The sequence below is a fragment of the Mobula birostris genome, chromosome 3, assembly GCF_030028105.1.
Source record: "Mobula birostris isolate sMobBir1 chromosome 3, sMobBir1.hap1, whole genome shotgun sequence".
Classification (NCBI taxonomy): Eukaryota; Metazoa; Chordata; class Chondrichthyes; order Myliobatiformes; family Myliobatidae; genus Mobula; species Mobula birostris.
Window position 1 is genome coordinate 209,793,805 of NC_092372.1, and position 17,678 is coordinate 209,811,482.

A 17,678-nucleotide genomic window follows, 5' to 3' on the forward strand; every position below is an offset into this window, starting at 1 on the left:
CTTGCGCTGTTTTGTGCACTTTATATAGTCCCGTGTAGTTCTGAAGTCTAATGTACTTTAGTGTTGTTTCACGTAGTCTAGTGTAATTCTGTGGTGTTTCAGGTAGTCTAGTGTAGTTTTGTGTTGTTTCATGTAGCACCATGGTCCTGGAGGAACGTTGTTTTGTTTTTACTATGTACTGTACCAGCAGTTATGGTTGAAATGACAGTAAAAGCAACTTGACTAGTTCTTTGACAAATTAGGAAACATCATGTTTAACTATAGAATCATTTGGAAATCATCTCAAGTACCCTTGTACTGTCACTGATATAGGAATACTTAGGACAATTTGCTTCTGACACCAGGCAAGTGATCTTTCTGAAGGCATGAACTCACTGATCTCATGCCACCAAAAAACAAAAACCCCAAAACAATCAATGTTTAGGGTTATAAATAAAGGATCACTGACAGATCAAGATTACTATATTACAACTATAACATTACAATGTAAAATGGAATGTGATTTTTCTTAGAAAGCATTATTTACATATTGTTGCAGAGCTCTAACCTTGGACAGGAGTAACCACTGGGCCTCGGAAATGAGGGTTTATATGAATGTTCTTTGGTTGCTGGGCTGGGATTACTGCTTCATTCAAACTGATAGGAGCAGCTTCTGAATTCTGCGGTTGGTCTTTCTGCTGTGGATGCTGCTGCTCTGGTTGCTGCGGAGGGCAAATGGATAATTGAGAGGCGGAAGGATGTCTTTGAGGTACCAGGAGAGGCGGTGGCTGTTGTCGCTGCTGAAAATTACCTCTACCAGACTGATGATCTGGGGAATTTACAGGAGCACGAGGATTCTGGAGAAAAGAAATAGTTGATCACTCTTTGTTTTCCATTGAGCAGACATCCAAGATCTACATTACGTAATTTTATACAAAGCATTATCTCAGCTCATTTATTGTATTTCAAAAATTGAGAATACAGGAGAGAAAATTTATGATATAAACTTCCTTCATAGTAATCCATTATAAATGAAATCTGGGTGAATTAGTAACAGTCTACTTTGTACAGCTTCTTAAACATCACATTATGCATCTGATACTGTACGTATATTTCAAGTAACTTGTGCATTCCCATGATCGGTATGATACTAATTTGATTCTCTGAATTTTAATATTTCCACAAGAATAGAATCAATATGGAGGATCAAATTAGCTCAGTTTTCTGTCCTTTGAGTGAAAGTTACAAGATTGTGGACTATTCTAGAACTTCAATGTCAGATGTATCAACTCAGTGACAGAATTAAATTCAATTCAATTGCTTGTTCCATGCTTCAGCTGATCTTGCAAGACTATCTGAAAGACATTTTTCATGTATACCAGCATCAACATACAACTTACAATAAAAAATACACCAATCAATCACATAGCTGTTTATGGGACCTTATTTCAAAATCTAAATGATCACATTCAGAGAAGCAGATAGCTATAGTTCATCTAAATTGTCGATTTCAGATTCCAAGAAACATCATTTCTGAAAATTTTATCCAATTGCCCTGACAACAGCATGGAACAAATACAAATATATATTTTTGCATTAATGCTTGGAAAGGCATAATAAATGTATTCAGGAAAATTACATATACAAATGGTATTTCTGTAACATTGGCAAAATTTCAGCAGAAAGAGAAAAGAAAAAGGAGAAACAAGTTTTTATTATTGCTAGTTAAATTAACTGAATCAATTATCTGATTTCATGTTTAATGTTGATTTTACTTAATTAACTTTATTTAAACATTCCACTGCAGGTTTTCATTTTCTTCTTTGGCATTGCAGGTCTTTCCGATTATATAAAAATTTCTACATTTTCCTCAAGAAAAACTGAAAACAGAATAGATCACCAGATTGTGCAAACATGGTGAATAACCACAATCATCATAAAAATGACATGGAACCGTTTCAATGATCAAGTCACTGAAAGGCAGATTGCTTGCAATAACTCTGAACTGGATATTTTTGTAAGAAGGTAAACTGGATAAAATCCATCAGTTCTTAATGCAGTCAACCTTCCCTTGCATAGTCAATTAATTTTCAAAAATAAAAACAAAAACAAACAAACATTACCGGCAGTGATGGAGGCACTGGCATCAAAGGTAGGCGCTGGTCTTTCTTCCTTCCACCATCTTTCCTAGGGTCGCCAAAACCAAGGTTACCTGAACGCCCTCTTCGCCCTCTTTTTCCTTGTTTCCGCTGGCGTTCTGTCTCCTCAAATTCACGTAATGCAGCCTTAGCCTCATCAGAAAGTTCTGAAGTTAAAACACGATCATTAGTTGGCCGTGTGTGCTATCAAAACACTAAACACATGCCTAAAACATGCAGATTAATTGAAAGTATGACCCTTCATCAGGATTCATCAGGGGACTGACTGAAATGTCAACTCTATTCCCCTCCACTCATACTGCCTGGCCTGAATTCCTCTAGCATTTTGCGCCTGTTACATTGTATTTCCAGCACCTACAGAATCTCAAGTTTATATTTAGCTTTTATTGTGTGGAACAAATCTAGATGCACAGAATGAATCAAAATAAAAAACTTACACAGGGCCAGTGACCCAAAGAAACTATCCAACTCTATATTTGTGCTGAGTTTTTATTTCAGGATTCTCACATTCTGATGAAGGGGTTAGCTGATGAAAATGTCAACTGTTTCTTTTTCGCAGTGTGTGATCAAGAATCATAGAGCACAGAAATGGGCTTTTACAACAGCTCCCCCAACCTTAGAAAAGCAGACCCTCTTTTCTGTGCATCTAATAATTTTATCATCTACCAGCAGTTGCATCTCTGGCACTGAGATGGGACCCTCAGCTCAGAAGAGAAGGAGGGAAAAGAGGAGAGCAGTAGTGATAGGGGATTCGATAGTTAGGGGGACAGGTAAGAGGTCCTGTGGGAGAGATCAAGAATCCCAGATGGTCTGTTGCCTCCCTGGTGCCAAGGTCCGCGATATCTCGGATTGAGTTCTCGGAATTCTCAAGAGGGAGGGTGAGCAGCCGGATGTCGTGGTCCACGTAGGGACCAATAACGTGGGTAGGAAGAGTGAAGAGGTCCTGAAAGGCGAGTTTAGGGAGTTAGGCGCCAAGTTAAAGGACAGGACCTCCAGGATAGCAATCTCAGGATTGCTACCATTGCCACGTGCAGGAGGGTTTGGAAATAGTAAGATAGCGCAGATCAACATGTGGCTGAAGACATGGTGCAGGAGGGAGGGCTTCAGATTTATAGATAATTGGGCAGTTTTCCAGGGAAGGTGGGACCTGTTCTGGCGGGACTGTCTACATCTGAACTGGAGGGGGACAAATATTCTTGCAGGTAGGTTTGCTAGAGAGACTGTGGTGGATTTAAACTAGATACAAGAGGGAGGGGAACCAGAGTGTAGGAACAGATATAGGGAAGAAGGAAAAAAAAGAAAATAGCAAAGTTGTTTGCACCATTAGTGATAAACAAAGAGTAAGAGGCGGAAAATTTCTTAAATGCATTTATTTTAATGCTAGGAGCATTATAAGAAAGGTGGATGAACTTAAAGCATGGATTGATACCTGGAAGTATGATGTGGTAGCTATCAGTGAAACATGGTTACAGGAGGGGTGTGATTAGCAACTAAATATTCCTGGATTTAATTGCTTCAGGTGTGATAGAATCGAAGGGACAAGAGGGGGAGGTGTCGCATTGCTTGTCAGAGAAAATATTACAGCAGTGCTCTGGCAGGATAGATTACAGGGCTCGTCTAGGGAGGCTATTTGGGTGGAATTGAAGAATGGGAAAGGTGTAGTAACTCTTATGGGGGTGTATTATAGCCCACCAAATGGGGAGCGAGAATTGGAGGAGCAAATTTGTAAGGAGATAGCAGATATTTGTAGTAAGCACAAGGTTGTTATTGTGGGAGATTCTAATTTTCCACGCATAGACTGGGAAGCCCATACTGTAAAGGGGCTGGATGGTTTGGAGTTTGTGAAATGTGTGCAGGATAGTTTTTTGCAGCAGTACATAGAGGTACCAACAAGAGAAGGGGCAGTGTTGGATCTCCTGTTAGGGAATGATAGGTCAGGTGACGGAGGTTTGTGTTGGGGAGCACTTCGGGTCCAGTGATCACAATGCTATTAGTTTCAATATAATTATGGAGAAGTATAGGTCTGGACCCAGGGTTGAGATTTTTGATTGGAGAAAGGCGAAGGAGATGAGGAGATGCGAAAAGATTTAGGAGGAGTGGACTGGCACAATTTGTTTTATGGGAAGAATGTAATATTGTGTACAGTTTTGGTCACCGAATTATAGGAAAGATGTCAACAAAATAGAGAGAGTACAGAGAAGATTTACTAGGTGTTACCTGGGTTTCATCACCTAAGTTACAGAGAAAGGTTGAACAAGTTGGGTCTTTATTCTCTGGAACGCAGAAGGTTGAGGGGGGACTTGATAGAGGTATTTAAAATTTTGAAGGGGATAGATAGAGTTGACATGGATAGGCTTTTTCCATTGAGAGTGGCGGAGATTCAAACAAGAGGACATGAGTTGAGAGTTAAAGGGCAAAAGTTTAGGGGTAATATAAGGGGGAACTTAGTAGAGAGTGGTAGCTGTGTGGAACGAGCTTCCAGCAGAAGTGGTTGAGGCAGGTTCGATGTTGTTGTTTAAAGTTAAATTGGACAGCTATATGGACAAGAAAGGAATGGAGGGTTATGGGCTGAGTGCAGATCGGTGGGACTAAGTGAGAGTAAGAGTTCGGCACAGACTAGAAGGGCCGAGATGGCCTGTTTCCATGCTGTAATTGTTATATGGTTATATGGTTACTGTAAGGTCAGCCCTCAGTCACCTACATAAGCTGCCTATCCAATTTCTCCTTGTAACTACAGCCTTCCATTCTAGGCAACATCCTGGTGAATCACTTCTATGTACTTTTTCAATTGTAGTGATACTCTTCCAGCAGTGTGGCAATGAGCAAGATACCATTACAACTTTTATTCTAAATATCACTGCCTCTTATGACAAGCAATGCCTTCATTACTGCTCTACCCACCTATGTCACCATTTTCTGAGAACTCTGGACCTGTAACCCAAGATCCTCTATGTTTCTAAGATCTGTAAAATTTACTCCATATATCATACCAAAATTAGACTTCCTGAGATGTATAACCTCACACTTGACGGATTTAAATTTATTCTACTACTACTCCACCCAGCTCTCCATGCCTTGAAAGAGTATTCATCCCCCACAACTATTTTCACATTTTAATGTTTCATTTCCTAAATTTAAAATATAGGATATTTTTGAGCTAATTTACAAAACATTGCACATCATGTCAAATCAAAAGAAAAATTCCAAAACCTGTCAACAATATTCTAAAAATTAAAAACCAAGATTGTTAGGCTGAAAAAGTCCCTTTGTGGTTACAATGCTAACTTTCTTCAGGTGAAATACCGTATATTCACTTTAGGTGAAATATAATACTGCCTTACCACCTCACCCTATTGACATAGAAAATTGAAGAATCACTTGAATAGATACCACCTCTCTCTGTAAGGTCGCTGTTGAAAACTTACAGACCAAACCAAAATGAAGGCAAAAGGTATTCAAGACGAGTTAGGTGATAGAGAAGCACAGATCTGGGGAAGAGTATGGAACATACTGAAAGGCACTGAGCATATCTTAGAGCTCAGTGCTGTCCATCATGAAGAAGTGGGAAAAAAAAAACAGGAAACCACAGCCACACTGCCTAGGTCAGGCCAACAATCACTCAAATGAGCTGCAGAAGTCAGTGGCTGAAACTGGAGGTGAAGCTCATGGCTCCACAATCTCTAAGACATTGCACAAAAAGGGTATTTATGGAAGAGTGGAAAGAAAGAAGATACTGTAAAGATGTGGGTTCTTTTCTGTAGTTTCTTGTAGAAATGCATAAAAAAATTAATTTAAAAAAGATGTGGAAGACCTTGTGGTCAGATTTGATTAAAGTGGAATTTTTTTGGCCTCAATGCTGAGTGGTACATTTGACATATATCTAATAATCCTGAGCATCAGCCAGGTAACACCATCCCTACTATAAAGAATGCTGGAGGTGGCATCATGCTATTGGGATGCTTTTCAGGAGCAGGAACTGGAAATCTAGTCAGGAATGATAGGAAGATAAATGCCGCTAAATACAGAGAGATCCTGGATAAAAACCTGCTAGCCTCTGCTGTAAAGCTTAAACCGGGGAGAAAGTTCAGCAGAACAATGACTCAAAGCACAGAGCAACATGGAGGTGCTTCAAGTGAAGAAAATTGATATCCTTGAGTGGCCCAGTCAAGAGTCCTGACCTCAACCCAATCAAACATCTCTGGCAAGACCTCAAGATTGCTGTTCACCGCCACTCCCCAATTAACCTTGCACAGCTTGAGCAATTTTGCAAGGAGGAATGGACAAATATTGTGCAAAAAGACTACTGGCAGTAATAGCTGCAAGAAATGGTTTAACTAAGTACTGAGCAAAGGGGGTGAATACTTCCGAACTGCTGACATTTCAGTTATTGAAATTTTAGTTTTTCATGTTTTACAATTTTCCCTGGTTTCTTTGAGAGGCTCTACTATGAAAAGAGGAACATGTGATTCACAAATGAAAATTCTCAATTAAATTGATCAAAATCCCTGGTTGTAATACTCATTTATATGAACAAAGGGTAGGGGGGCCGAATACTTTTACAAGGCACTGTACATCCTGCAGAACCTTTGAACAATCTTCTTCACTATCTATTTGACTCCATCAACGTTAGTGTCGTCCGCAAACTTACTCATCAGAGCACAGGAGTTCCAATCAGAAAAACATTCTTCCATCATTACCTTCTTCCAAGCAAATACTGGATCCAGTTTACCAACACATCTCAGAGCCTTTCTGCCTTAACCTTGCCAAAAGCCTTATCCATGCAAATTATATATATTGTATTGCCTTCAACAATTTTCTCAGTTAATTTGAGAGACATGATTTTCCCTGCATATAAAAAAATATTCTAACCTCTCCTAAATCCTGTCCTTCAGAATTTTTCCAGCCACATTGCCAAAGCTAATTGTCTTTATTGAAAAACATCAACTACCCTTTAGCCTTCTAATACCTCACATATGGCAAATGAAAATGTGAAAATCTCTGTCAGCGCCCAGCAATATTGGCCCTATTTTCCTTACATACTGGGATAGACCTCATCAGGCTGCAAGGATTTACCCATATTAATTTCTCCAATATTTCTATCTCCTCCTCTTTCCTGATAACTAAGTGCTCGAGAATATTAGCATAGCTCTCCCTTAGCTCTCCAGCCTCCAAATCGTACTTCATGGCAATCACTAATGACAAGCCTTCATTTTGGACCTCAAAGATATGCCTTGGCTCCACACAGAGACTACCCGTTTGGTTCTGAGGGGACCTGATCTTAGAGTTCTCAGTTAGTCTTCTTGCCGAAGTAATTTGACAGCTCCTTTATCCATCCTACATTGTTTCCTGCATCTCCTATGAATCTCAAAGGAAGTATTCAAAATAATTTTCCTTTACCTTGTATTTGCTTAGTTCTTTTCCCTCATCAAACCTTTGTTAATCAAGATTCTCTAAGCTTAGCCTCTGTACTTCTCACCCTTATCAGCCATTCTGACTCTAAACCTTCAGTATTTTGCTTAAAATGCCTCTCACATATCAGATGTCTGTTTCCCCTCAAGCAGCTGCTCCCAATTGACTTTTGCCAGTCACACACTTTTGAAAGGCACCCTTCCCCAGTTTAGGGCTCTACCTTGGAAACCAACTTTGTCTTTTTCCATGACTGCCTTGAAACTTCCTAAATAACAGACACTGTTCCGAAACCATTCCTGCACTGATACAGTCACTGGTCACTTTATTAGGTACAGGAGTGGAAGCCAGTGTGGTCTTTCGCTGCTGTAGCCCATTCACTCTAAGGTTCAACCTGATGCTCTTCCACACACCACTATTGTAACTTGTGCTATTCGAGTTAATGTCACCCTTCTTATCAGCTTGAACCAGTCTGGCCATTATCTGATGATGTCTCTAATCAACAAGGCGCTTTCACCCACAGAACTGCCCTCACTCTGTTCTTTTGGTTTCTCACACCATTTCTCTATAAATTAGGACAAGGGTTTCCTGTTTTTTATGCCATGGACCCTGACCATTAACCAAGGGTCCATGGACTCCAGGATGGGAACCTCTGCTCTAAAGACTGTTGTATGTGAAAATCTCAGGAGGTTAGCAATTTCTGAGATATTCAAACTACCCTGTGTGGCACCAACAATCATTCCACAGCCAAAGTCACTTAGATCACATTTCTTCCCCATTCTGATGCTTGATCTGAACAACTGAACCTCACCATGTCTGCATATTTTTATGCATTGAGTTGCTACCACATAATTGGCTGACTGGATACTTGCATTAAAGAGCAGGTGTACCAAATTTGGTGCCCACTGAGTGTAATTCTATCATTTACCTATCCTCAATCTCTCAGATAAACCTAGTGCAGCCCACTCCTTTGTAAGACCCGCTACAGACTGTTTCAAAAGACTCTTGAAGGCATTTTACAAATTCAACCCCATCTAAGTCCCTTGCATGGAGGAAATCCCAGTCAATATTGGGAAAGTTACCCCACTATTACAGCCTTACTACTTTTATACTCTGGTGTTCTGATTACATACCTGTTCATCTAATTCCTGATTACTTTTTAATGGGCCTACAGTTTAACCTGCTGGGCATTACCAGGATATTCTGTTTTTATAAGACCATAAGATATAGGAACAGAATTAGGCTATTTGGCCCATCAAGTCTGCTCTGCTATTTTATCATGGCTGATCCAATTTTCCTCTCAGTCCCCCTCTCCGGCCTTCTCCCCATATCCTTTCATGCCTTGATCAATCAAGAATCTATCAACCCCTGCCTTAAAAATACCCAATGACTTGGCACCCTCAGCCACCTGTGGCAAAGATTTGCACAGATTCACCACACTCTGGCTAAAGCAATTCCTCCTCATCTCTGTTTTAAAAGGATGCCCCTCTATTCTGAGGCTGTGTCCTCCGCTCTTCCAATCTCCCATCCTCTGCACATTCACTCTATCAAGGCCTTTCACCATTCGATAGAATTCAATGAGGTCAGCCCTCATTCTTTTGAATTCTAGTGAATACAGGCCCAGAACATCATACACTCTTCATACGACAAGCCATTCAATCCTGGAACCATTTCTGTGCATCTCCTTTGAACCCTCTCCGCTTTCAGTATATCCTTTCTAAGATAAGGGGACAAAACCTGCTCACAATACTCCAAGTGAGGCCTCACCAGGGCTTCATAAAGTCTCAACATTACATCATTGCTTTTTATATCCTAGTCCACTTGAAATGAATGCTAACATCGCATTTGCCTGCCTCATCACAGATGAAACCTGCAAATTAATTAACATTTAAGGAATCCTGCACAAGTACACCCAAGTCCCCCTGTGCCTCAGTGTTTTGTATTTTCTTTCTATTTAGAAAATCGTCAACTTTTTCAGTTCTTCTACCAAAGTGCATGACCATAAACTTCCCAACACTGTATTCCATCTGCCATTTCTTTGCCCATTATCCTAATCTGTCCAAGTCCATAAGACCATAAGACATAGGGGCAGAATTCATCTGGTCCATCGAGTCTGCTCCACTCTTCAATCATGGCTGATCCTTTTTTTTTCCCTCCTCCTCAACCCCAGTTCCCTGTCTTCACCCTGTAACTTGTGATCCCTGTCTCAGAGGCCGAAGTTAGGCTGTCTTTAAAGAGAGTGAACCTTCGCAAGGTGAAAGGTTCCCATGGAGTACCTAGTAAGGCTCTGAAAACCTGTGCCAACCAACTGGCGGGAGTACTCAAGGACATTTTCAACCTCTCACTGCTACAGGCAGAAGTTCCCACTTGCTTCAAAAGGCAACTATTATACCAGTGCCTAAGAAGAATAACATGAGCTGCCTTAATGACCATCACCGGTAGCACTCACAGCTACAGTGATTAAATGCTTTGAGAGGCTGGTCATGACCAAACTGAATTCCTGCCTCAGCAGGGCCCTGCATTTTGCCTAAACCACAATAGGTCATCGGCAGATGCAATCTCAATGGCTCTCCGCATGGCTTTAGACCACCTGAACAACACAAACACCTATGTCAGGATGCTGTTCATTGACTATAGCTCAGCATTTAATACCATCATTCCCACAATCTTGATTGAGAAGTTACAGAATCTGAGCCTCTGTACCTCCCTCTGCAATTGGGTCCTCGACTTCCTAATCGGAAGACCATAATCTATGCGGATTGGTGGTAACATCTCCTCCTCACTGACGATCAACACTGGTGCACCTCAGGGGTGTGTGCTTAGCCCACTGCTTTACTCTCTATATACCCATGACTGTGTGGCTAGGCATAGTTCAAATACTATTTATAAATTTGCTGACAATACAACCATTGTTGGTAGAATCTCAGGTGGTGATGAGAGGGCATACAGGAACGAGTTATGCCAACTAGTGGAGTGGTGTCACAGCAACAACCTGGCACTCAACGTCAGTAAGACGAAAGAGCTGATTGTGGACTTCTGGAAGGGTAAGACAAAGGAACCAATCCTCAGAGGGATCAGAGGTGGAGAGAATGAGCAGTTTCAAGTTCCTGGGTGTCAAGACCTCTGAGGATCTAACCTGGTCCCAGCATATTAATGCAGTTATAAAGAAGGCAAGAGAGCAGCTGCATCTTATTAGGAGTTTGAAAGATTTGGTACGTCAATAAATATACTCAAAAACTTCTATAGATGTACCGTGGAGAGCATTCTGACAGGCTGCATCACTGTCTGGTATGTGGGGGGGGCTACTGCACAGGACCGAAAAAAGCTGCAGAGGGTTGTAAATTTAGTCAGCTCCATCTCGGATATTAGCCTACAAAGTACCTAGGACATCTTCAATAAGCGGTGTCTCAGAAAGGCAGCGCCCATTATTAAGGACCTCCAGCACTCAGACAATGCCTTTTTCTCACTGTTACCATCAGGTAGGAGGTACAGAAACCTGAAGGCACACACCCAACAATTCGGGAACAGCTTCTTCTCCTCTGCCATCTGATTCCAAAATGGACATTGAACTCTTGGGAACTACCTCATTTTTAAAAAAATATACAGTATTTCTTGTTTTTGCATGATTTTTAATATACTTATACTGTATAAAGTATACTGAGTAAGATTTATTTATTTTTCTTCTATATTATGCATTGCATTGAACTGCTGTTACAACTGAAGTTAACAAATTTCACGTCACATGCCGGTGATAATAAACCTGATTCAGATTCTGACCTTTGATGCTACATCCAATCAAGAATTTACCAATCTCTGCCTTAAATACACCCAACGACCAGGCCTCCACAGCTGCACGTGGCAACAAATCCTACAAATTCACCACTTTTTGGCTAAAGAAGTCCTTCTGTAGCTTCTCTACTTCTGCAAAACTACCTGCCCCTCCACCTATCTTCAAACCCTCTGCAAATTTTGCAACAAGGCCATCAATTCCATCATCCAAATCATTGTCATATAACACAAATAGAATCCGTCCAAACAGAGACCCCTTGGAACACCACTAGTCACCAGCAGCCAAGCGGAAAATGTCCCCTTTATTCCCACACTTTGACTCCTGCCAATCGGCCACTGCTTTATCCATGCTAGAATCTTCCCTGTAATACCAAGGGCTTGTCAAGCAGCCTCATACGTGGCATCTTATCAAAGGCCTTCTGAAAATCCAAGGACACAACATCAACCAATTCTCCTTTGTCTATTCTGCCTGTTACTTCACAAAGAATTCCGACAGATTTGTCAGGCAAAATTTTCCCTTGAGGAAACCATGCTGACTATGGCCTATTTTATCATGTGCCTCCAAGTACCCTAAGACCTCATTCTTAATAATCGACTCCAACATCTTCCCAACCACTGAGGTCAGACTAACTGGCCTATAGTTTCCTTTCTTCTGCCCCTTTCCCTTCTTGAAGAGTGGAGTGATATTTGCAATTCTCCAGTCTTCCAGAACCATTCCAGAATCTAGTGATTCTTGAAAGATCATTACTAGTACCTCCATGATCTCTTCAGCCATCTCTTTCAGAACTCCGGCTTACACACCAAGTGGTCCAGGTGACAGATCTACCTTCAGACCTTTCAGTTTTCCAAGAACCTCCTCCCTAGTTATGGTAACTTCACACACTTCATGACCCCTATCACCTGGAAATTCTACCATACACATTGCTCATGTCTTCAACCGTGACTTGATATCATAACCTGCAGTTTTCCCTTTGTTGAAATATTTGTTTGCAGAGTGTAGATGTTGGTGACAAAACTTACTTATTGCCCACCCTTAGTTTCCTCTGAACTGAAACTGTCAGGCGTTAGAAATAAATGCCAGTTTTGCCTTACTGGTAGGTCTCAAGTAACACGCAGACTAAACTGGACAAGAAAGGCAGATTTCTTTCCCTGAAAACCACTGTGAAGGCCTGTTATTCCCCATCTATGTCCTGCCCTGGTGTAACTAAATAACAAATCTATTTTATAAATGCTGCTTGAAGGATTAGTATTACCCAGAACAAGAATAACTCCTCCGCTCTCTGAAATAGTGCCACCTACTAGGCAAGGTTGGGTCAAGCATCTCATCTGAAAAGATGTATATCCTCAAACACAATTTGGATTGTCAGTCTAAAAATTTGTGTTCATCTGGCATAGTTCTCAGTTGCAGTGCTGCAGCACTGTCATCAATTAATTTACAAGCTTAGAGGAAATTGGAAGTTTTACTTAATTAGCGCTGTAACAATTTTCTGGCAAGTCTTGTTTCTGGCACCAACACAATGCATGGTACAAAGAAAAAACTTCATATTTATAGCAAGGTATCCCAGAATACTTTACAGCCACCTGGGTTTAATTACCAATGTAATGGACGCAATTGCCAATATACACACAATGACAGCCAAACCCCAATGAGATATGCAAGATGATAATTTGTTGCTGTATTGGCTGTCAGCACATCAGACATAAGTACTGCCACACAGCTCCATCCTGACTTTGGGCGCCATATGTGTGAAGTTTGCATAATCAGAATCAGGTTTATTATCACTGTTTACTATGATGGAAATTTGTTTTTTTATGACAGCAGTACAAAATTGAGACTTCATGGAATTTAAATTGGTGATTTAAAGGTTAGTGATTTTATTCCTCTTGTTGGAATAACCTTGTTTAAGAAGGTGCTGATGATGCACAGCGACAACTTGGTGGTAGCAAACAAAACTATAAGATACTGTATTGAAGACACTTTTTCTCAGATACTATGACTGCAATCAATAGCCTGTAACTTCCCTTTTGGAGTTAAGCTTTTGAACCGCCCATACAAGTTGACATTTTTACGATGTGAACTGAAGTCTCAAAGATGCAGGATGGCCGTGGTGTGGCAGGTAAAGGCGGAATCAAGGCGCTGGGGTCCAGGCCTGAGAGTGGGGAATGAGTCAATGTTTGTCCATTGCTGGAGTGGATTTTGAGGTGATTCGATGCAACACAACTGAGGGGAGGAGCTTGGGACTGGGACTGAGAGCAAAGAACAACCTGAGGTTTGCTGATTTAAGCAACAGGCCAGATTGAAATATCAGGGTGTCAAGGCCAGAGATGAAGGATAGGCCTGTGTCCAGTTTGCTGCTCTACAAGGTTTACTTGTCTCTGCACAGAACTAAGACTGTGGCCTGCAACTAACAAGCTCCTGGATCAGCTGCAGTGATGACTGGTCTTGCGGTTATAAACTCACTTTAGTGAACTTCAGTTCTGAATGTTATTTGCTCACTCTTATTGTTTTTTATCTGCATGTTGGGTGTTTTACAGTCTTTATTAAATGGATTCTATTATTTTTTTTTTGTTTTGTGGCTTCCTGGAAGGAAACAAATCTCAAGGTTGTATATAGTATAGATACTTCGATAAGAAATGTATTTTCAACTTTGCAAATTGATTGGCATATTTCTAATACTACACTGTGTTTTAGGATGTGCAGACCTTCAAAGATATTGACACCCAGGAACTTAAAGCTGCTCATCCTTTCCACAGCTGACCCTTCAACAAGAACTGGAGAATTTTCTTCTGACTTTCCTTCCGTAAGTAGAAATCTACAGCACATTACAGGCCCTTTGGTGCACAATCAATTCCTTGATCTTGCTGATGTTGCATGCTGAAGTCATTGCTGTGACACCACTCAATGAGTCATTTAACAAAGGTTTCCCCAAGCTCCATTCATCTCCCACATTCTAAAGTCATACTTGTACATTGCAAGGACCACTAAATTGCCTCTAGTGTAGATGTATCGTAGGAGAATCAAGGGTATTGGATTAGCATAAAGAAAGAAAATTATTTACAGAGAAATAGGTGAATGGGATAGGTGGGAAAAGTACTGAGAGTTGTCAACATTCTATGGGCGTCTTTCATGTTATAAGAAAATACTATATAAAACAACAATGAATATTATTATGCTACACAGTTAGCAGTTCTCCAGAAAAACATGCCTAAACAATACACAGCCCTTTTCCAAACCTTTGTGTTTTACAAGCCATCTAATGGGTTAATGACCATCTTAAGAATATTCAACAAAGATCAAGGAGAAGAAAGAATATGCTAACACTGTATTTTCTACAAATGACTGCACATCCCAATACACAGTATAGTATTAGAAACATTATCAATTTGTACAAGATTTTTCCAACAAAAGGAATGAAATCACTAACCTTAATCTACTTAAGTGCCATGAAATCTCAAATCCAGATGAACATTTAAGGTGCCATCCAAAAGATGGAACTTCAGCATTCCCCCAATACTTCAATGGATTACAATTCAAGATAATATCTGAAACCTTTAGATTCAGGCACGAATTTAACATGTTGACTAGGATAATTACGCTATTTCTAAACGACAATTACCATTCACTTGGAGATTAAATTCTGCAGTTACATTCTAGGCTTTTATATAACTGCAATGGAAACCAAGCTATTCAGACTGTCACCAAATTTCTATTGCAGTGAACAAAATATTACTCAGAAAAATCTATTGTCAACATAGTTAAGAAACCATCAACTTCAGATAAGACTTTCCTTAAATCAACAATCATTTCTGCTTAGCTTACTAAACATTCAGATTACACCAATCTTCATAGAAGACCTTTTATTTCAAAAATGCATGCAGGATGTTTTCACATATTTTTGTGATACAGTGAATCAGCAATTATAAATGTTACTTGGACATTCTTAGATGTCGGGATTAATTTCAGTAAAGCTGAAAATAAAATGGTTTCACACGACAACTCTAATCAGTTGGCAAGAATGCTTTCACCCAATAGAAATAAGCTGTCACATTAGGTCAGCAAAATCTGACAAAGTGAAGATTGCATTTGCAACTTCAACTGAAATGTCAATTGCCCTTTAAATGCTTTTTCAACTGCTTCAAGCTTCCAGCTGAAAGCAGTTGCAGGGTTCCTTTTGTGTAGACATTTATCGATTTTCAGTTTTTTAACCTGTTCATTTAGAGTCCCCTAGAAAAAGCTAAAGCATTTTTCAAAATGTGTTACCATTTTGAAACAACCATTGGAAAAACTTGAACATAAACTTTGTGAAACAATTAATCATTTTATAAGCAATGAACAATATTCCAGATTGTATTCCAAGATCCAAATAAAGAACACAGTTTACTAACTAGCACTGCCCGCAGATTTAATCCAAGGAGAAAGAGTCATTACGGCAGTCATAGCTAGAGGGAAACAACATTTACTTTTTTAATCTTTACCTCTTGATGGGATGAGAAGAAATGGAAGCAATCTCTTTTTCTTAATCTGTCATGGGATGTGAATGTCACTGCCAATGCAGACAGTTATCGTCCATCTCTAATTGCCCCTGAAATGAGCAGGAGGAGGACAGTACAGCCAACATTCAACCACTTTGGTTGGTTCAAAGTCACGAATAGCTCAGATTGGTAATGACGGAAAACTTTCTTGCAGGCACAGTGAACCAGATGGACTTTTATGACATTGTGTTAGCTTCACCATTATTGCTTATATTAAATTGATTAATGACAGGAATGCAAATTCCCAAGCTGATGTGATGTGATTCAAACTAACATCTTGTGGACAAAGGTCCTAGATGTTAGCTACCTATAACATAACAACTATGGTATCTACCCATCTTTTCATTTGTATATCAACGTAATACAAAAGTGAAAAACGATGACAGTGGCATTTAATTTAGTACATTTTCTGCTTCGGACTGCTTTCAGGACCACAAAGCCAAAGTAACAAATAAAACTACCAATCACTTTCACCTTTGCCTCTTCCCTTCCTCGCCCTGTCTTCATCAAAACAATTTGGAAGCAGAAATGATAATGGTACTTTAGAGATTTTTACATAGGCACAAATACAACAAAGGGATATGCAGGCAGAAAGGATTAGTTTAATTTGACATCATGTTTGGCACTGACATCATGGGTAAAAGGATGTCATGGTCCTGTGCTATCATGTTCAGTGTTCTATGTTCTATCTCCGGATATAGGTCACAAACAACCATTAGAAGCCCATTGATTTTCAAGGCTCTCTAAATTATACATCCTCAAGGACACCACTGCATTCTCCTAGTTCCTCCACGTTCATTGTTCGGGGTCCAAATGATCAGAATTCCCCCTCCCCCTTTTCTGCTTTAAACAAGGAGTCAGGTGAAGGAACTGATTCTGAATTGACAATCAACAAATCTATCTACTTTCACTGAAGTAACATTACCGATTTCCACCTGCCTCAGTTAATTAATGGTGAAAGCCTGTAGATTAACGCCTTTCCTTTCAAAATCCACATATACCTGAATCATATTACCCACGAGATCAACAACCAATATCCTAAGACAGCCCTGTCACACCTCTAATTCATATCCTCCCAACAAAAGTCATGCATTAGTTCCTTTAAGGGTGAACTAAGAAGTTACGACAAAATATTTGCGATATTATTGTCAAGATTTTTAGAACACAGGCAATCAAATTTAGTTGCATGATGATTCCTTACCCAAGGTGTCCGGAATGTTTCTCCTTTTTCTAGCCGCATCTGTTAACCGAATGACTGTTCCTTCTTTCCGTTCAGTTTTAAAACGAATTCGCCCAGATTCCTCATCCTCGTCATCTTCATCATCAGAAACATCCTTCTTTTCTTCCACTTCCTGTATTAGCTTCACCATCTAAATAATTTTAAAACAATGAAGGATAAATGTGTGGCTGAGGGATTGGAGCAGGGGGCAGGGATTCAGATTTCTGGATCATTGGGACCTCTTCTGGGGCAGGTGTGACCTGTACGAAAAAGGACGGGTGGCCCTTGAATCTGAGGGTGACCAATATCCTGGCGGGGAGGTTAGCAAAGGCTATTGGGGAGAGTTTAAACTAGAATTGCTGTGGGGTGGGAACCGAACTGAAGTGACAGAGGAATGGGAGGTTGGCTCATACATAGAGAAAGCTTGGAGACAGTGCGAAAAGGAAGATAGGCAGGTGATAGCGAAGGGACGCACTCAGACCGATGGTTTCAGATGTGCCTATTTTAATGCAAGGAGTATTATGAACAAACCGGATGAGCTTAGAGCGTGGATCAGCACTTGGAGCTATGATGCTGTGGCCATTACAGAGACT

At 40.2% G+C, this 17,678-nt stretch overlaps 1 protein-coding gene across 3 annotated transcripts in view; it reads right to left on the reverse strand.

Moving 5' to 3' along the window:
• rbm33a (RNA binding motif protein 33a) overlaps positions 1–17,678 on the reverse strand; it is a 186,907-nt gene that overhangs the window by 87,726 nt on the left and 81,503 nt on the right. For all 3 annotated transcript variants that reach the window (XM_072254056.1, XM_072254057.1, XM_072254055.1), the window contains exons 7-9: positions 17,068–17,236; positions 2,103–2,284; positions 548–836 (exon numbers count right to left, since the gene is read on the reverse strand). In XM_072254056.1, coding sequence (XP_072110157.1) covers positions 548–836; positions 2,103–2,284; positions 17,068–17,236 — 640 coding nt within the window. The remainder of the gene's footprint in view (positions 1–547; positions 837–2,102; positions 2,285–17,067; positions 17,237–17,678) is intronic.